The sequence below is a fragment of the Balaenoptera ricei genome, chromosome 6 (assembly GCF_028023285.1).
Source record: "Balaenoptera ricei isolate mBalRic1 chromosome 6, mBalRic1.hap2, whole genome shotgun sequence".
Taxonomy (NCBI): Eukaryota; Metazoa; Chordata; class Mammalia; order Artiodactyla; family Balaenopteridae; genus Balaenoptera; species Balaenoptera ricei.
In genome coordinates this window covers 122,116,558-122,135,390 of record NC_082644.1, presented here as the reverse complement: position 1 = coordinate 122,135,390, position 18,833 = coordinate 122,116,558, and the positions used below count along the sequence as shown (strand labels likewise).

The following is an 18,833-nucleotide window of genomic DNA, read 5'->3' as shown; positions in this document are numbered from 1 at the left end:
CGCCCCCTGGCAGCCCCTACCCCGTGTCAGAGGTGGGACCCAGGAGAGCCCTCCTGAGAGAGCGAAGGCAGAGTTCCCTACGCTGTAGGAAAGGTGAAGGCTTTAGCAGGGCCTCAGACCCAGCCCGAGGGGCAGGGGCTCCAGGGGGGCTGCGGCAGAGACAGCAGCTCAGCCAAGCCTCCCCAGAAAGCGGGAGGCCCTTCTGCAGGGAACAAAGAGATGGCCCCAGCTTCAGGGACGCTCGTGGGGTCGGGGCAGTAACTACGGGAGACGTTATCAAGTGCCTCTGTGCCTGGCCCTGTTCTAAGTGCTTCGCAGAAGCTGACTGGTGCTGTCCCGCCGGCCACGGGTCCGGGCCATACGCGCGGGCGGGAAGGCGGGACTTTCTTACAGCTGGGAGGGGCTGGCTCGGGAAGGGCCCGTGGACGCGATAGGTGAGCCCAGGAGGCCCGGCCGGGCAGCTCGGCCGAGGTCCGGAGGCGCCACGTGCGCGGTGCAGCCTGGAGGGTCCGCTAGAGGGCGCTGCGGCGGCGGCGAACTCGGGGCGGGCGCGGGTTGGGCCTCGCGGGCCGCCGTCCACGCTATAAAAGGCGCGGCGCGCAGTCGCGCATCCTTTCCGGGCGGCGGGTGGGGAGGGAGGTCGGGCGGCTGGCTGGGTCTGCGCGGCATCGGGATCGGAGCCCGGGTTCCCGCCCGCCCCAGCGCCCGCCGCCGGCCGAGCCCCGCCCTCCGCGTCTCCATCGTGGGTCGCGATGGTCGGGTGTGCGCCCGGGTCCGCGGGACAGGCGGGCGCAGAGCTCCTTTGTGTTGGCGCGGGTGGTTGCGGCAAGGTTCCGGCGCCTTCGCGGAGCATCGTGGGTCTGGGGCTGTGGGCGCCGCGGATTGCTATCCTCTCCGCACTTTCCCGGCGCTGAAGCCTCGAGAACACGGCTAGGCAGCAGTAGTTTAATGGGTGAGTCGGGACATTTCATTCAGAAATTGCCCACCCCCCCCCCCCCTTCAGCGCCACTGCTTTCCCTGCTTGCGACCTTGAGGAAGTCACTTTATACTCCTAGCCATCTGTTTTGTCTTTAAACGGACTGGTTGTCACTGCTACTGGGCTCTAAGAGTGAGGCGGTTTCCGAATTATAGTGTGTGTGTGTAGTACAGTGGGTGTGAATGCGGTGGCCGCCTTGTGGAAGGGGTGGCTGCATTCATAGCCTGGTCCCTTGATCACCTGCGGTCTGCACCACTGTATTGTAACCTCCAATTTCCACACACCCCCAAATTACACAGGGAGTAAAACACGGAGGGTATCTGGGTTTGGTGTGTAGACACGTGTAGGCCTGGAGGTCGAATGCAGCAAAACAAAGCCTGGGTGAAGGGCCTTTTTGTGGGCTTGTAAGGTTGTTATAAAGCGTGGGTTTCTTTTTTTCTCTAGGGAGTTTGCCTGCTGGGAACTACGGGCCTGCTGGGGTCTCAGGTGAGTTGACACGTGTGCTGGGACAGGTTTGCGCTGAAGAATAATTTTTGTGCTAGTGGAATGCCTTTTTTGTTACATCCTAAGCACGGGTCCAGGGCACCCATGTGGTCAGGGAATAAAAACTTGAGTTATTTAATCTTCTGTAGGCACTGCCCCTAGAGGCGTTGCAGATGCGGCTGCTGTGCCGCATTTGTGTCATTAGGGGGCGGAGAGAAGCGAGGCTTGACTCTGCCCAGCGTTCTGGCCCGTGGACATCTGGATGATTGATAGTCTGACACTTGACGGTGTGCTGACGGTGGGGGGCGGGGTATGTGTTTACTGGCAGCCTGAAGCCTATCGTGTAAAAGCACTTTAATTCCCTCCTAGTTCTATGGCTGGCCGCGGAACACGAGGTTGCCAGGTGTGTGACGGCAGCAGGTAGGAGTGACCCGCTGGTGCAGTGATGAGCAAGAAAGGTGAGTGGGTTTCAGTAAGGCTGACTTGCTGAAGATTTGTCACATTGGATTAAAAAAGGGTGGCACTAGAATTTTCGTTTCCAGCGTGAGCTCAATAATACCACCTAAGAATCTGAAATAATTTTACTTATTTTAGGTGGATCCATGGGTAGTTACTCTCTCTTAAAAGAAATTTTATGATGGGTTGTGCAGCCAGAAACTCTAGAAATAAAGTTGCCAGGTTTAAACGTTACAGAGACAATTCCGAAGGCCAGCTGTGCTACCTTACGTGAGGTTTTTCTAAATTCTAGAGAACTGTTTCCTGTGTTGCCTTGTTTAGTGTACTTCTTTGATCCGTTGATCCATCTAGGACCTCACTAGTAGCTCCCTGGGAGAGCGTGCAGAGATTTCTAAGGAGGGCCCTCCTGGCTGCACTGTGATCCCCTGGGTTCGTCACACACCAGCCTACTGCCAGGTGCCAGCATAGGCAGCCCTTTTTAATTTTTGCCTCGGGCTGCCCATTGCGGGTCTGAAAGGTGACAGTGTAAAGGTGAAGGGTTCATGTGTCAGTAGCAGCCTTCACTAGTTCTTTTTTATATATGTTTATTTATTTTATTTATTTTTGGCTGCGTTGCTGCACATGGCCTTTCTCTAGGTGCGGCGAGCGGGGGCTCCTCTTCACTGGAGCACGGGCTCTAGGCGCACGGGCTTCAGTAGTTGTGGCGCATGGGCTTAGTTGCTCCGCGGCACGTGGGATCTTCCCGGACCAGGGCTCGAACCCGTGTCCCCTGAATTGGCAGGCGGATTCTTAACCACTGCACCACCAGGGAAGCCCAGCCTTCACTAGTTTTAAATACTGGCAACAGTAATAACGGCAGCCAGCTTTTCTTGCACTCTGATTCTGGGCCAACCACTTTTGTTAAGTACAGGAAGGACAGCGGCTGTTGGCCTGTGAAGCTAGGCAAGAATGACCAGCCGACACAGTCCAGACCAAGGTGAGAGGCAGTGCTTTTCTGAGCTCCTCCTGGAGGCCTGCTGGGCGGGCGCGAGGGACACTGCCCTGCAGATGCCGGACTTGCCGGCACCACGGGTGCGGCTGCCCTGCTGCACCTGTGACGTTGGGGCGGAGAGGAAGCGGCTATTTCTACGCTCAGTGCTCAGAACAGTGGGCACTAAGAATGGTTTGTAGCCGGACATCCCCAAAAGCTGCGTGAGGGAGCACCTTGTTTCCACGTGCGCTTGCGGTGGGAGCTGTGCGCAGGCCCTTGAAGACCGTGATATTCTTTTTCTTTATAAAATAAAGCTCGTTGTGAGAATTAAATGAGATATGTGTACAGGCATATGGCAAGCTTTGGGCACAATGGGATTGACCAGGAGAGCGTCTCCTTACTGGAAATGATTGTTCTGTTGGTTTGTCTGGCGAGGAGTTTTTAGGAATCCTTGGGCAAGTTTGACCTGCATCCCTGGCTGAGGGCCGCTGAGCTGGTATCAAGGTCCTGTGGGGCTTCCAAGCCCTGTTCAGAGTAGGACCCTAGGTGGGGATGAGGGGGGCCCAGAGCCGCTGGTCCACGAGCGCGCGTACTCTGAGGACCTTGAGACGAGTCACTCTGGAAGGAAGGCCAGAGGTTCGCTCCTGGCTTTTGTCCTTTCGGTGAGGCAGAAGTCGGGCCCCTTTGTGGAGCCCCTCGACGGGCCGACCGTAACCCTATAAAAAATGATCATCCAAACCAGGGGTGTCTTGGTCTCCTTGCAGGTGGAGAGTGCATTTTGCTGTTTCCTGAAATGTTTAAGTTGGAGGGTTGAACAAAAGCTATAGGTTAGTGGCTCTCGACTAAGGGCAGTTTGTCCCCCTCCCAGGGCACGTGGCAACTTGCAGGGCAGGAAAGGGATGGGGTGCTGCTGGCATCTAGTTGGTGAGGGCCAGGGCTGTGGCTACATGTCCTGTGGTGCCTAGGACGGCCCCACAGTAAAGCTACAGGGTCCCAAATGCTGATAGGGTCGAGGTTGACAAACGCTGTTATAGAAAATAATTTGGGAGGGATTCACAGATTGGATTCCATTTCTCAGGTCCGTGGGCCCAGCTTGGTCCTGTGCGTCTGGTCAGTGGAATAGACCTGCAGGTGTGGCTCTTGTCACTCTAGGACTGGCTTCAGGACAGGTAAGTTGGGAGCGGGGTGCCTGGCTGGGGGTCTGACAGAATTTTTGGACCCTTTAATACAAGCACATGGTATGAGTTGTGGGTGTGCTTTGAGGAGAGGTGAGAATGTCCAAGTAGCTGACAGTGAAAGCCACCGTGGGCAGAACTGGTGGTGAGGCAGGACAGTGGCCTGACCTCGGCCACCTCCCCGTTAGACGGCGTGTTGGCGGCAGATTGCCAGGCCTGTGGCTCAGGCGGCCTGGCTGGGTGGCTGTGGCTGCAGCATCTGAAGAAGCACTTCCAAGACGGCGTGCTCTGGCTGCTAGCAGGGGCCCGGGGCTCCCCACGACACGACAGCTGGCTCCCTCCAGAGCTAGTGTGACCCAGCCTCAGAGCCAGCCCTCATGCTGATGCCCTTGGGAGGGACCATAGGGCGGGCGGGAGCTGCCTGCACAGCATGTGTCTGGTTGGCTCTTAATCCAAGTTTTGGGAGTGTGCTCTTTATTTTGTTGTTTTTTGTTGTGTTTTGTTTTTTTGAGAATCTTGAACATTTGGCTACTCTTGGCCGCTACTAAGCAGCTACCAGAGTTTTTGCCCGCTTCCTCGTATCGTGCGCTGTGGCTTGTCAACTGGAGTGGGGTTGGGGTGACAGTGTAATTGCCGGAAGCAAGCAGACTTGCTGAGCAGAGAGGGTGGCAGGTGGCGGTACCTCCGGTAGGTCCACCTTTGAGCCCGGCAGCAGCTGGGTTTCCTGTCCCATCCTACTTGGTAGAACCTCCCTGGCTGAATTCCCCTAGAAACTGGGTGGAATGTTCAGAAGGAGGGGAGCAGGGCTTGGCATGTCTGGCAGGAGAGGCTGAAGAGGCTTAAGCAGCTGTGACCTTGCATTCCAGAAGCAGTTGCTCTGCTGAGGAGGCTTGACTGTGGTCCAGTCCATCCAGCACGGGGAGGCGCGGCTAGTGGGTCATCTCGGTTCTCTGTCTGCAGATCCTGCGGATGCGCCCAGGGCACCGCCCTCAGTTCTCCAGGAGAGCGCGGGAGGGGAGCCAGGGGGTGTGCCCGACTCAGCACGGTGGCCACGCACGTCCAGTCTGCTGGCAAGGGCAGTGGGCAGCCGGAGGAAGTCATGGCCTTGGGAGTCTCCTGTGATGAAAAAGAACCTGCGGGCTTATGAAATAACTTTGGTGTGGAACATTGGTGTGCTGAAAAGCAGTTCTGTGTGCTTTTCCCCCCTAGTGTGAATCAGTTCTGAGGCAGCAGGCGTGATCCAGAAGTGTGAGCAGAGACCGTCTGGAATCCCCAGACTCCAGGGAAACTAAAGGTGACAGCCAGCCTAATGAAGAGGACAGGAGTTGGGGGCCGGTGGCGGTGGGGCAGGAAGGCGCCCAACAGCAGCGTGGCCCATCTGCGGTGGCAGCAGCCCAGCAGGCGCCCCTCGTCTCAGGGCCCTAATCCTGGCTCCAGCCGGCTGGTCAGGGGAGCTGCAAGGTCTTCTGGGTGAGCAGAGCCCACAGTCCTGAGCTGTTCTTCTCTGTGTTTGGTCATCTCCCCCCATCCAAGGGGAGAAATCTAGATGAGGTTTAAGAATCAGTGCTTTAAGACTGTGGATCTCGGGGTTGAAACCTCGGAAGACATGTTTTCAGCACAGGGTGTTAAAGTGAACGGAAGGATTCAACCCCTTTTCAAGGAGGGTGTCTCCATGTGGGCAGAACTAGAGAATAAATGGGTCTTGAATAAACTGTCTTGACTTGCGTTTCTCTGTCTGATCAGCTGAGGCCCCAGCAGGAGTTGAGGGCGTGAGAGGGTCAGGCTCCTGGGCTCACAGCTTCTGTTTTGGGGGGAGGCGGGCACAGGGAAAAGGGGACCCTTGACTTTTTCCTGGACAGTGGGTGTTACACCTAGTGGCTCATTGGCATCAGTGGAGAAGCCTTCCTAGGCTGGGCCGCACTGTTCTGTGCAGCAAGCGGTACAGGGAGAAGTTAGTGTAGAAGCTCTTACGAGAGAAGAACTGGAGAAGAAACCTCTGTCGGCCCACCCTTATGTCCCCGTCTGAACCACACCGGATCCGGCTTGGGGGCTCAGCTTCCAGCGCCCTTGCCCTTGGCTCCAGTCGTAACCCCAACCAACCATCTGCCAGGATGTAGCTGCCCCCCACCTTGCCCTCGCCCTCCAGCAGACCGTCAGGCTGGGGTCTGGAGTGGGCTGTGGGGACTCGGGGTGCTCACGGAAAATCTATTTATTTACACACATGTTCTCCAAAGTAACAAAACCTTGGTCTGGGCAGGTCCCTCGGCCAGCCCTTGGTGCTCAGGCTCTCGGTCCTTCCCTCTCCTGTTCCAGCTGAACAGTCCTGTCTGGGAGCCTAGAAAACCCTGGGGGTGGCGGGGTTAGGGGCAGGAGCCCCACGGCTGCCCGAGCTCTGGGGACCCGCAGGCTCTGGACCCTGGAGCAGCCCCGTCCTTTGGTGGCGGGAAGGGGGAGGGGGCCAAGGGCAGGAGTGGTTCTTGGGCAGAGCGGGAGGGCCCGGCCGGCCATCAGGCGTACTTGGTGTTGGAGATCTGCTTCCAGAGCAGGGTCTTGAGGTGGCTCAGCACCAGCGAATGGTGCGCCTCCACCTGGCTGGCCAGCCCGCTCAGCGTGGTGCACGTGCGCAGCTGCTTGCCCAGCTCGGCGCGCAGGCCGGCAGGGGCGCCGGGCAGCAGGTAGTCCCGCAGCAGCTCGCACACCTTGGCCAGGTTGGGCTGCACCAGGTCGCCCTTGCACTGCCGCAGGAGCGTGTCGCAGGGCGCCCTGCAGTCGCGCCCGTAGGTGCAGTCCGCGCTGTGCTCGCAGTGGCGGCCCCGCAGGAAGCGGCGCACGGCGGCCTCGGGCGCCACCTGCTGCAGGTCAGCCATCCTGAAGTCGTACTTGGCTGTGTAGCCCACGTTGGCTAGCGTGGTCTCGCACATGTAGAAGGTCCCGTAGGCGCCGTGGAAGAGCTCCTCCACGAACTCCAGCAGGCCGATGGCAATCTTGGCGCGCCAGGGCCACGCGGGCCCCAGCCACTGCTGCAGGGCCCCGTGCAGGGCGGGTGGCAGCAGCGGGCGCAGCAGGGGCGGGAGCGCAGCCCCGGGCCAGGAGCTGTGCGGGACCCCCTCGGTGATGTACAGGTCCCCGCAGTAGCCCAGCAGGCGGGAGGCGTGCTCCTTCTCCTGCAGCGACAGCAGCAGCAGGAACTCGTTCCGCTGCAGCAGGGCCCACACTGACTTGGCCTCGGCCAGGGACACCCTGTGGTCCTTGTTGAAGTCGGCCATGAGCAGGACCTGTCCGACCAGCGCGGGCAGGGAGGGCAGGTCTCCCAGGTTTGCCTGAGGTTTGGGAGCAGGAGAGAGGAGGCCAGGGCGTCGGGCAGCCGGCCAGCAGGCTGTGCTCCGGACCCCGCGCATCCGCCAGGCAGGGGGAGCCCCGCCTCCAGCCGACAGGACGGAGGGGACAACCGGGGACCTGCGAGGCCCCCTCGCCACTCCTGGAAGCCCACCTGCGTCGTCTCTCCCCCAGCGCTCTTGGAGCCTGGGGCCCACTCACCTCTCATCTGCTCCTCCTCCTCCTCCTGCTCTCCCCAAAGATGCCCCTGGGGCGGGGCCTCAAGCCTGTGGGTGCTCCCTGAGGGAGGGTCTGCTTGGAGCTGGGGGGCTAGCCAGACACCTGGCTGGCCCGTGTGGCCTCCACCCGGCCTGCCTCCTGCCCTGTCACACGTCCCTGGGCATGAACTTGACTGGCCCCCAGGAGGGCCAACTGACCTTGAGAAAGCTGAGGGTCATCTCCTGGAACTCCTTAATCGAGGTGCCCCGGGTGGGCTTGTCAAAGAGCACCAGCTCCCGCCGGGGGGCCATGTCTGCCCCAGCCTTTGAGTCCAGGCTCTCCTCAATGCCACACTTGATGGTCACCTCCTTGCCCTGCCAGAGCCCGCTGTACACCTGCACAGGACCACAGGGACCCTCCGTGCAGATGTGCCCCTCTGGCTGCACCGAGGGCATCTGAGCCCTGGGGCTGACCCTGGCCCGACCCTGCTGGGCTTACCTGCTGGCCCGGGACAGAGGAGAGGCAGGTCCTCCACTCCACCTGGCGCAGGTTGCACAGGTCCTGGCAGATGGAGCCTGAGATGATGCCCTTGCGGTACTGGTCACACTGAGGAGAGGAAGACGCAGGAAGTGGCCTGGGGGGCGGGGGCTCGTCCTGCCCGCCCAACGGCCCCTTCTTTAGCCAGATGCACAGGGAGAAGCTTTCTGCAGTAATTAGGTCAGGCTCTGGAGTAGCTGCCGCCCCCGCTGGCCCCTTCTCGGCTCTAGATGAGGCCTTGCAGCCCCCTGAGTCCTGGGGGTCTGGGCTGACCTGAGCAGGAAGGTGAGGCCGGGGTGGGGGGAGCCGTGGAGTCTGGAGCGAGTGTGGGGTGAACTCCTGGGTGTGCATCACCCTTGCCATGGTGCCCAGGCCCTTGGTGGCGAGGGCCTGGAGGAAGGAGAGGGAAGGGCGGTGCAGAGAGTGTGCTGAGGGGCGGGAGGCGCCACAGGCCCTGGACTCACCTATGGGAACGAGGGAGGAGGCCACGACAGCCGTTCAAGAGGAAAACCAAGAGACCACACACTCATTCTGCCACCTTGGAGGGAGGCCCTCCGCCACAGGGGTCTGTTCTGACCCCTGAAAAGCCCCAGGGCCACAGGGCCTTTGTGGGGTGGTCTGCCAGGGAGTGTGGGCGGCAGGGCTGGGCCAGGGCGGAGGAAGGGACCTGTCGGCCACACCGCCCACCAGTGTAGGGAGGGGCTTCCACGGAAGCTGAGGTGGGCAGTGTGTCCATCAGCCTCAGGGCTCCTGCGGCCCATCAGACATCTCCCCTCCCAGCCTGTTTACTGTGTGCAGACTGGGCGGTGGTGGGGACCCGGCCGAGCACCCAGAGGTCCATGGGCACCGGCTCCGCGGCCCCTGGTCCTGCCTTCCCCACACACACACTGGGTGGCCTTGGACAAGCTGTGGAATATCTCGGAGACAGCTGATACCCCCATGAGGCGGGCAGGTCTCCTCTGGAAAGGAGAGGGTGTCCCCACGGCGCCAGGGACGGGCCTCAGCAGCGCGGGGCCCAGCATCCAGGGTACTGGGAAAACGGAAGCTGCAGCTCCTCTGGCTGGGAGGGGCAGGTTCCTCCTCTGCTCCCCCAGGGCCCCCCAGTCCTCTGCATGTTGGGGCGCTGCTGGGGGCACACAGGAGGTACTCAGAAAACACCCGCCAGCTCTGAGCGTCTGCTCACTGCATGCCACTGGCTAGACCCCATCTCATGCCTCCTCCCAGGTCTTGCTGCCCGCAAAGGCCCCTCCACCCACTGCCAGCACCAGGCGGACCCCCGAGGGGTCCCCAGAGCAGGGCCTTTCCCCGCCCCCACCCAGAGGACGGGCTCCATCCCCACACACGCCTGCCCCTGGGTCTCCCCAGCCCCCCAGCTCGGGCCGGCCCCTGGAGGGCCCCAGTGAGCCTTTCTGGAATAAACGAGCTTGCCTGAGAATGGCCGGGAGGCCCGAGGCCTTCTCCTCTGAGCTGGGACTGTGCCCTCGGTGCCTGGTGGCAGCCCCGCCCCCAGGAGGCCTGAGCCAACCATCAATGGGCCCCTTACAAGTCCCGACGCATGGGCTCTCCCGCTCTGGACCCCCGTGCCCCTCCCACCGCCACCTCTGGACTTTCCCAAGTGTGGCCCCCCTGGGACCTTGCCCAGAACAGGCCTGCTGAGCCCTTCCGGGGCGCCACACAGACCCCCAGGAGGAATGCCCTCATCCTGCAGAGGAGGAGAAACTCCAGGCCGCCGGCTGGTGCGAGGCAAATGGAGACGGGTTCAAGGCCGGGCGTCTCCCACGGCTCCCCCTTCGAGACCCCAGGAGCTCTGCTGGGGCAGGGCAGGTCCTCCCAGGTCCGTCCCCAAGTGGCATGGAGGCCTCAGAACCCTGGTCGGCTCGCCAAGGGCTCCAACCTGCCCGGGGAGGCCAGGCAGGGCGGCCGGGGGGATCAGAGTCTGAGGTTTGCCAGGGCCCCTTCGGCTGGCATCACCTCGCCTTCCAGCCAGTCACAGGGCATCAGCAGGAGCAGTGAGCCACCCCGTGTGCACGCTCGTGGGCACACAAGCACTCGCGTGGACAAGCAGACGCAGGCTCACGCGCCCTCACGTGCACATGCACGGCCTTGCTGTAGAGGCCATGGTGGCGACTTAGCGCTGTCTCCCGTCTGAGGCCCCGAAGACCATGCCCCGCAGCCTCCTTTGCTGGACTCCTGGCCCCAGGAGAGGCCCTCAAGGCCACCAGTGCCTGCCTGTCGCCGTCTGGGCTAAAGTGTCTCCCTCCCGGACACCTCTACAGCTGGCTCCGTCCATCTGTCCGTCCCCGGCCACCCGCATCTGCGCGGCCTCCCCTTGGCCTCCGCATTCCTCTCTGGCCTCCCCCATGGCCCACCGGGGGCAGCTCTGCAGTCGGCACAGTCAGATGTGTCTTAAAACCCGCTGAGCCGGCGCCTCTGAGCCACATCTCTAAGCTGCCACGGCAGGAGCACTGGCCCAGAGCCCACAGGCCTGGCCCGAGGTGACACTTACGATGACCACCTGGCAGATGTGCCCGCGGCAGAGCTCAGCGTAGGACGAGTAGTGCACGTAGGCCAGCCAGCTGCCCGCGAAGACGCCCAGCCAGACCAGGAAGACGTACTTGACCCTGAGGCCCGGGAGCCGGCCCTGCGGGGGAGGGGGCCATGAGGAAGCGCCGCATTTGGGGTGCTGACCCCACGTCCCGGACCCCAGCCTTCCCGAGGGGTGCCCCCCATCTGGGGGCCAGCACCCACCCAGCCCAACGTCTCCCTCCCCCTCCGCCTACCCACTATGGGTGGGGCCGGGGCCTGGTGTCTCCCAGACCTTTAAATCTCACGGGCAGGTAAAAATAAATTCCAAAATGAGGGAGATATGGGGTAGACGCTCGCTCTTTATTTTGCTGAATAAAGAGATTTTGAACAATTTTCCCTCCTGTCCTGTCCGCATTTCATAGTGACATGTAACCTCTGCACAAGGTCAGGCGGGAGAAGCACCCACACCCCCGCGCACTGTCCCCCTGGCGGGTGGAGATTTCGGGCTGGAGCCGGGCCAGCACGCGGCGTGGGGTTGGAGGCACGGTCACCCTGTGAGCCTTTAAGAGACACGGCCTCACCCACCCACGATCACAGAAGCCAAAGGGTGGATACAGCCCGCTTGTCTGTTGACAGATGAGTGGATAAACCAAATGTGGTCCATCCACACGACGGAATATTATTCAGCCACGAAAAGGCAGAGAATCCTGACCCAGGCTACAGCATGGGTGACCCTGGAGGACATCATGTCCAGAGTCATCTGTCTCCAAAGGAGACAGATCCTTTGATTCCACCCAGGCGAGGGCCTTGAGGAGTCAGATCCACAGAGACAGGAAGGGTTGGGGGGGCCAGGGGCTGGGGAGGATGGGGAGTGAGTGTTTAAAGGGGACGGAGTTTGAGTTTGGGAAGATGAGACGGGTTCTAGAGACGGATGGTGACGGCTGCACAACAATGTGAATGTGCTTAATGCCCCTGAACCGTGCACTTAAAAATGGTTAAGATGCTAAATTCATGTGATGTATAATTTACCACGATAAAGAATAGATAACTAAGACATGCAGCCCCTGGCCCTGCTGCCAGAGGCTCTGTCCCAGAAGTCTGGGGTGGGCCGGGAACTGCTTCTATGGAGGGCTCAGCCCCTCTGCCAGGTTTCCCCAGCTGACGGGTAGAATCACAGGGTGGGAGGGTCCCAGAGCCCTGCAGGAGCTGGGGGCACTGTCTCCCATCCAGCCCCCAAGCCGGGATTGCAGGGGCATCAACTTCCTTCCCTACCCCTACCCTGGTAATTCACAGGCCTCACTGGCTGCTGTCCAGGGGCGGCCAGCTGATGGGATGGGGTTACCAGGCGCTGTCCCGTGCAAGAGCTCAGACACCCTGACCAGGCAGCTGAGCCCCAGAGAACAGGGCCCGGGCCCAGGGACCAGGAAGGCAGGAGGGCAGGAGGGCCTGGGGCTTCAGGCCAGCCTGCCCCAGAGGAGAACCACTGCCAGCCCTGGTCACGCACCCTGCCACCCGCGGGCCAGGGAGCGGCTCCAGTCCTGGTTAGTCCTGGGTCCTAGTCACCTGGGGGCTGGGGCCCAGAAATGCGGCCAACGGGTCCCCACTGAGGACAGGGCAGGGGTCTGCAGGCCCAGCCCAGGCATCTGTGCTCATTTTTACGGTTCTTCCAGGAGAGGCGGGGTCCTCACCTCCTGCTTCCCTAGCACCGACTCATGCGGCTGGCCAGCCGGGGAGGGGCTGCAGGCAGGAGGACCTCTGAGAGCTCCAGGGGCCTGGGGTGGCCCTGGGGCAGAGGGAGAGGGTTGGCTCTCAGGCCCACTAGTCCCTGCCACTGCATCTGTTTCCTCCAGTTTTGTTCAAAGGGAAAAACAGGAAAGCAGAGGAACAGTGGGTGGGGGGCCGGGGAGCTGGGGCTGTTGTCTGGCAGGACGAGGTCAGAGGACTTCCAGCCGCTGGTGAACCAAGCCCCGAGGCGGAGGTGGGCAGGGCCTCTGGGGGGCCAGCGCTGGGAGTCCTGGGGGGATGGCCAGGAGGAGGGCAGGCTGTAGCCTGCACTGGACCCAGGGCTGCCCTGGGCCAGACCCAAGCTTCCCAGACTGACTGCAGGGCCCACCCTGGACACTGCCCACTGTCCCGCCGGACGCCCTCCAGCTCGGGCCTTCGCGTGGCGGCCCCGCTCCCAGGACACCGTCCGCACTTGGCTAGCTGTGACCGAGCCCTGGGCCCTTATCTTAGGCGGGCACCTCCTCCAGGAGCAGTCCCTGCCCTGGCCCCATGGGTCCTGTCACCCATGGGCGAGTGCGCCCCCAGGACAGGGAGGGCCTTGCTCCTCAGTGGGTCCTGTGCAGCTGCTCCCCCACTGGGGCCTGCCCGGCTCCTCGTGAAGCCGCTTGGGGGTGTCACTCGGGGCCAGGGACCCACATGCGCCACGACCTCCAACCCTCACTACCAACCCAGAAGTGTGCTTCACAGGCAGGGAGACTGAGGCTCGGGGTGTGTCCTGACATTAAGGGGGGTCCTGGGCTCAAGCCACTGGGAACCCACCAGAACCCCTCTCCTGTCCATGCCCATCTGCCATTTCTGGGCTGAGCTCAGAGGCCTGACACCCAGGGTCCGGGACCCGCGACTCTGGCTTCCCCTGCGGCAGCTCGGTCAAGGCCTTTCCCTCAGGACGGGGGCTGCTGCACCCCCTGCCTCCCAGCATGGGGGTGGACACAGACCCTCAGCTCCCACCTTGCCCAGCACTGGGTGGGGACCACCCCGAACCCAAGGCCCCAGGCGGGCAGGGAGGGCTTCTGGCGCAGACAAGCACCGGGTTACCTGGCTCCCACCCTTCTCCCCAGAGGGGAACACCGTGGCCTGGTCTCTGATCAGGGCTGTCTCCTTCCGCCCAGGGGCTGGGGTCCTGGAGGGCACTGAGGTCGTAGGTGTGGCCTGGATGATCTGAGACTCTGATGTGGGCCTGGCTCAGGTCACCCAAAGCAGAGGTGACAGGGTTCCTGACAGCTGGCACCTGAGGCAGCCTGGGCCTCCCCTGCAGACGGCAGGGTCCTGAGAGGGGCAGTGATACGTCCAAGGTCACTGTGGGGTCAGGGCACACTCCTAATCTCGGGCTGGCTGGGGGATGGCCCGGGGGGAGGGTATGTCCTTCTTAGGGTGGTTCTGTGTGTCCCAAGTTTTCCATCACAGAAAAACAAACCTGGTCTTTTAAGTCGAGGGAAGCGGGGCGGACTTGGTGTGGCTTCTGGGCCTGCGGGAGCAGGTCCAGCCCGCGGCGGGGTGGGGCCTCCTTCAGCCCCAGAGGCAGGGGTGCCACCCTGCAGCATCCGCTCACCGCATGGACAACCCTCACCCCAGTCCCCAGGGCCCTCCCTGCCCCCAGTCTCCCCGGGGGCCACGCACCGCAGCGTTCATCGGCCTCGAGTCCCGAACCCGCCCCGGGCCCCAGGCTGGACGCCGCGCGCCCCCGCCGAGGCCCGGGCCCCACGGCGGGCGGGGCGGGGGCGAGAGTCGGCCGGGGCCGGGGCGGGGGCGCGCCTACCTGCAGGCCCTTGGAGAAGGGGCAGAAGAGCACCAGGTGCGCCAGGCGCCGCAGCCGCCGCATGGTGGGCGCGGGCCGTGCACCGGCCCGGCTCGGCTCGGCTCGGCCTCAGCCCCGCGGGCCGGCCCGCAACGGCCGCCGCGCCTCCTCCCCGCCCCGCGTCCGCGCCGGAGCGCTCGCCTCTGACGGCCGGGCGGGCGCGCGCGGAGGGGAGGCGCGGGGAGGGGGCGCGGCGGGGACGCGCGCGGGGTGGGGGCGGGGAGCAGAAGGCGGGAGAGGGCGCGTGGCCGCGAGGGGGCGGTGCGGGGGCGCGCGGCGGGGAGGGGGGAGGAGGGGAGGGGGAGGGGGAGGGAGGGCCGGGGGCGCGGCGGCGGTGCTGGTGGGAGGTGCCCGCGGCCCCGCCTCCACCCCACCGCCCCCCCTCCCCGCGCCCCGCCCTGGAGAGAAAGGGGAGGGCGCCGAGGCCCCGCCCACCCGCGCCCCCAGCCCGCACCCTTGAGCGGCGCGGCCGTCACGGGAGGGGACTGTCACGGGAGGGGACTGTCACGGGCGGGGCTGTCGCGCGCGCCCCTGCAGGGAAGAGACAGGTGGTGGAGCCAGGCGGCCTGAGGAGGTCCCACGGGGCAGGGTCGGGGGCGCGGGAGGGGCGGTGAGCCCAGGGACCGGAGCGTGTCGCGGCTAGGTCCCTAGTGGGGTCCCGCGCCAACCACCCGGCCTGGAGGGGCCGTGGACACTGCGGCAGCGTTTGCCTCTTTCTCCCACTGTGTAAAGAAATACAGGAAAATGCGCCCTTTCACTGTGCATCTCTGCTGGTGTTTACACAGACAGCCCTGTGGGCACCAGCGCTTTCAGGCTACAGAACATTTCCCCCCCGCCCCGAAAGACCCCGGGGCCCCTCTTCCTTCCAAGCCCTCCCGTGGCCCAGCCCTGGGGAGCCCGGACTCTTACCCTGCACGTCACATAAGTGGAATAAAGCAGCCACAGCCTTCAGGTATGGCCTCTGTCATTAGGCAGAGGGCCCTGGAAATTCAGCACCCCCTCTTTGCCAGGGGCACTCCCGGCACCAGGCACCAGCTTGATCAGCCAGTCACCACCTGAAGGCCCTCGGAGTTGGTTCTGGCTTTGGGGGATCAGGAGCAGAGCTGCCATCAAGCCTGCGTTCGAGTTTCTGTGTGAAGGAAATTCATTTTCACTGGGGTGATACGGAGCAGGGATGCTGAGCGGTGTGGTCAGGGTAGGTTTAACTTCCTCCAGAGTTGCCAGGACGCATTCTGGCTGCACGTTGACATCCCACCGCAGGGTATGGGAGTCCTGGTTGCTCCACATCCTCAGTAGCACTTGGTATTGTCCGTTTTTAAATTCTGGCCATTTGGGACTTCCCTGGTGGTCCTGTGGTTAAGACTTCGCCTTCCAATGTAGGGGGTGCGGGTTTGATCCCTCGTCGGGGAGGTAAGATCCCACATGCCTCGCAGTCAAAAAACCAAAGCATAAAACAGAAGCAATATTGTAACAAGTTTAATAAAGACTTTAAAAACGGTCCACATCAAAAAAAAAAAAAAAATCTTAAAAAAAAAAATTCTGGCCATTCTACTGAGTGTGCAATGGTGTTTCTTTGTGGTTGTTATTTGCATTTCCTTAACAACTAATGATGTTGAATATTTTTTATATAAATTTATTTATTTATTTGGCTGCGTTGGGTCTGTTGCTGCGCGCGGGCTTTCTCCAGTTGCAGTGAGTGGGGGCCACTCTTCGTTGTGGCGCACGGGCTTCTCATTGCTGTGGCTTCTCTTGTTGTGGAGCATGGGCTCTAGGTGAATGGGCTCAGTAGTTGTGGCTCGTGGGCTCTAGAGCGCGGGCTTAGTAGTTGTGGCGCAAGGGCTTAGTTGCTCCACGGCATGTGGGATCCTCCCAGACCAGGGCTCGAACCCATGTCCCCTGCATTGGCAGGCGGATTCTTAACCACTGTGCCACCAGGGAAGCCCGATGTTGAATATTTTTTATGTACTTAGTTGCGACCTGTATATAATCTTTGGCAAAGAGTCTATTCAAAAATTTTGCGCATCTTTTTTTTTTTTGTATTGTTTCCTTGTTGTTGAGTTTTGAGAATTCTTTTATATCTTCTGGAAACCAGTACATTATCAAATATGTGATTCGCAAAGATTTTCTCCCAGTCTGCGGGTTGTCTTTTCTTTTCTTAACAGTGCTTTTCAAAGAGCACAAGTTCTTAATTTTGATGACGTCCAATTTGTCCATTTTTTCCTTTTATTCATTTGCACGTGTCCAGTCTAAGAAATCTTTTTGTTTGTTTGTTTGCTTGCTTTTTTATAAATTTATTTATTTATTTTTGACTGTGTTGGGTCTTCGTTTCTGTGCGAGGGCTTTCTCCAGTTGCGGCGAGCGAGGGCCACTCTTCATCGCAGTGCGCGGGCCTCTCACTATTGCGGCCTCTCTTGTTGCGGAGCACAGGCTCCAGACGCGCAGGCTCAGTAGTTGTGGCTCACGGGCCCAGTTGCTCCGTGGCATGTGGGATCTTCCCAGACCAGGGCTCGAACCCGTGTCCCCTGCATTGGCAGGCAGATTCTCAACCACTGCGCCACCAGGGAAGCCCTAAGAAATCTTATCTTTGCTTAACGCAACCCAGGGGCACAAAGATTTCCTTCTGTGTTTTTCTTCTAGAAGTTTTACAGTATTAGGTTTTACATTTGGGTCAGTGATTCAGTTTGAGCTAATTTTTGTACATGGTGCAAGGTATGGGTCAAGTCAGTGTTTTGGTTTGGGGTTTGGGGCTTTTGTTTGTGGGTTTTTTTGCATGGATATCCAATCGTTCCAGCACATTTGTTGAAAAGATGAGCCCTGGGATGGTTTTGTAGCGGAGTGCCTCCAACAAGACACTGCCCTGCATGCAGCTTCCCCAGCTCCCAGATAGTGGTTTTCCAGCAAGTTCCGGAGGACAGATTTCCTGCAATTCTGCCAACACCACAGTGACTTCTTTGCTGTCCCGAGAGCCACAGCTGAGCTCTGCCAACAAGATCTCAGCCTGGGTGCAGGGGTTCCAGCTCAGCCCTACAGGTTACTTCTTTTTTTGGCTCTGCTGCACAGCTTGTGGGATCTTAATTCCCTGACCAGGGATCCAACCCGGGCCCTCGGCAGCGAAAGCGTGGAGTCCTAACCACTGGACCACCAGGGAATTCCCTACAGGTTACTTCTTGTGTCTGTTCTTCACTCCAATCCTCCGTTACAGTTAGTAATTCTTGTAGCAAACTTTCCCGGTTGAGATTGCCATGTGCCTTCTGTCTCCTGATGGGACCCCAACTGACACAGGTCCGGTGCAAAAGGGACATGGGCATTTTTATTTTTATTTATTTATTTTGCCACACCGCACGGCTTGCGGGATCCTAGTTCCCCAACCAGGGCTTGAACCCGGGCCCTCGGCAGTGAAAGCGCAGAGTCCTAACCACTGGACTACCAGGGAATTCCTGACATAGACATTTTTATAAAACTTATGGAGACCCACTACACCCCACACTTTGGACCATGTGGCCCACCTGCAGGTACCCAATGTCCTCAACCAAATGATCGTTATACTTGGATTGATGACCAGGATGGTCCCATAAGAGAGTCCAGGTGGCTGGACCAGAATTAAGTTTGCATCCCCTCGATCCCCTTGTGGACCATCCAGGCTGGCCAAAGGGTCCCCTTAGGAGAAGGGAGAAGCATCTGCTCAGGGGGGTTGGGGTAGAATCCTGATTATCTCCAAAGGATCTGCATAGCCCCACCCCCACCCTTTCATGCTGGTCATTGCCAAGGTGACCAAACAGAGGTGCTCCTCTCTGGGGACAGCCACATTCAGTGACCAAGCTGCCTGGCTAAGGTGTGTGGGCCAGGAGGAGGGGATGGAGGTAGAGGCAGAAATCTCCTAAGCGAACTTTGGAGAGGCCATTCCAATGCTCTGTGACACCAGCGGCTGTGGGCACTGGGAAGCGGGGAAGGGCCTCTGACACCTTGACTGCCAGCCCACTGTGGGGCGGCTTTTGTGACGAAGAAGCACCATATCAGGCTGCAAATGAAGCCAAACACACGACACTGCTCAGAGCCATGTTGTGCCTTCTCTGTCTTTGTGTCCTCACATGACCTTCAGAGACCCTATTTCCCAATAGGCCACATTCTGAAGTTCTGGGTGTAGCTTTGCGCAGTGGCAGTATGGTAGCCAGTGAGGTTTATCCGAGGCGCAATTATTGCTAATTGAAGTTCTGGGTGACCATGAACCCGGTGGCGGGGGGTGGGGGGGCCACTATCCAACCCAATACACAGACCAAACAGATACATCATTGGAAACGGCCCAAGAGTCAGTGAAAATATAACACGTTTTATCAAGGGACCCCAAAATAGAAATGGCTTAATCAGGAGGAAAGGGTATTTCTCTTTCATGCAGCACTCTGAGTGTAAGCGTCCGAGGGCTGATATGGAGACTGCACTTTCTCAGGGACTTCCTCAACACCTGGTTTCTGTCTGGCAGTCCAGAATGGCTGCTCCAGCTCCAAACATCACCTCCACACTCCAGCAAGGAGGAAGAGCAAAAGGGACGTGAAGAGCATGACTTTCCCTTTAAAGACAAGACCTAGAAAAGCGTATCTC

At 60.4% G+C, this 18,833-nt stretch overlaps 1 protein-coding gene, 1 long non-coding RNA gene, 2 other non-coding genes and 1 pseudogene across 6 annotated transcripts; 4 read left to right on the top strand and 1 right to left on the bottom strand.

Annotated features, from left to right (window-relative positions):
* The first annotated feature begins 622 nt into the window (after window positions 1–622).
* Window positions 623–5,772, top strand: LOC132367528 (uncharacterized). Of its 3 annotated transcripts, none has more exons than XR_009503822.1 (6): window positions 623–952; window positions 1,421–1,462; window positions 1,829–1,917; window positions 2,826–2,891; window positions 3,964–4,054; window positions 5,270–5,772. It is a non-coding gene; the product is annotated as an uncharacterized LOC132367528 (long non-coding RNA). The 3 variants fall into 3 exon arrangements; XR_009503824.1 differs by having other exon boundaries at window positions 2,821–2,891; XR_009503823.1 differs by lacking the exon at window positions 2,826–2,891.
* LOC132368289 (small nucleolar RNA SNORA17) lies at window positions 1,611–1,741 on the top strand. The gene has a single exon (XR_009504029.1). It is a non-coding gene; the product is annotated as a small nucleolar RNA SNORA17 (small nucleolar RNA).
* Window positions 2,962–3,095, top strand: LOC132368286 (small nucleolar RNA SNORA43). Its single transcript, XR_009504026.1, has one exon. It is a non-coding gene; the product is annotated as a small nucleolar RNA SNORA43 (small nucleolar RNA).
* A 482-nt stretch (window positions 5,773–6,254) lies between the features above and the next one.
* On the bottom strand, window positions 6,255–14,333 carry DIPK1B (divergent protein kinase domain 1B). The gene is made up of 5 exons (XM_059926067.1): window positions 14,199–14,333; window positions 10,638–10,772; window positions 8,093–8,200; window positions 7,813–7,989; window positions 6,255–7,380 (listed from the first exon to the last, which is right to left on the bottom strand). The coding sequence occupies exons 1-5, from the start codon at window positions 14,259–14,261 to the stop codon at window positions 6,568–6,570; spliced, it is 1,296 nt and encodes a 431-aa protein (XP_059782050.1). The 5' UTR covers window positions 14,262–14,333; the 3' UTR covers window positions 6,255–6,567.
* A 4,046-nt stretch (window positions 14,334–18,379) lies between these two features.
* Window positions 18,380–18,448, top strand: LOC132368290 (U4 spliceosomal RNA; annotated as a pseudogene).
* Window positions 18,449–18,833: the final 385 nt, after the last annotated feature.

Coding starts and splice junctions, on each gene's coding strand:
- DIPK1B (XM_059926067.1), bottom strand. CDS start 14,261: ATGCGGCGGCTGCGGCGCCTGGCGCACCTGGTGCTCTTCTGCCCCTTC. Junction 10,773..14,198: donor CCTTCTCCAAGGGCCTGCAG/GTAGGCGCGCCC, acceptor CCTCCCCCGCAG/GGCCGGCTCCCGGGCCTCAG. Junction 7,381..7,812: donor TGACCCTCAGCTTTCTCAAG/GTCAGTTGGCCC, acceptor CCCAAACCTCAG/GCAAACCTGGGAGACCTGCC.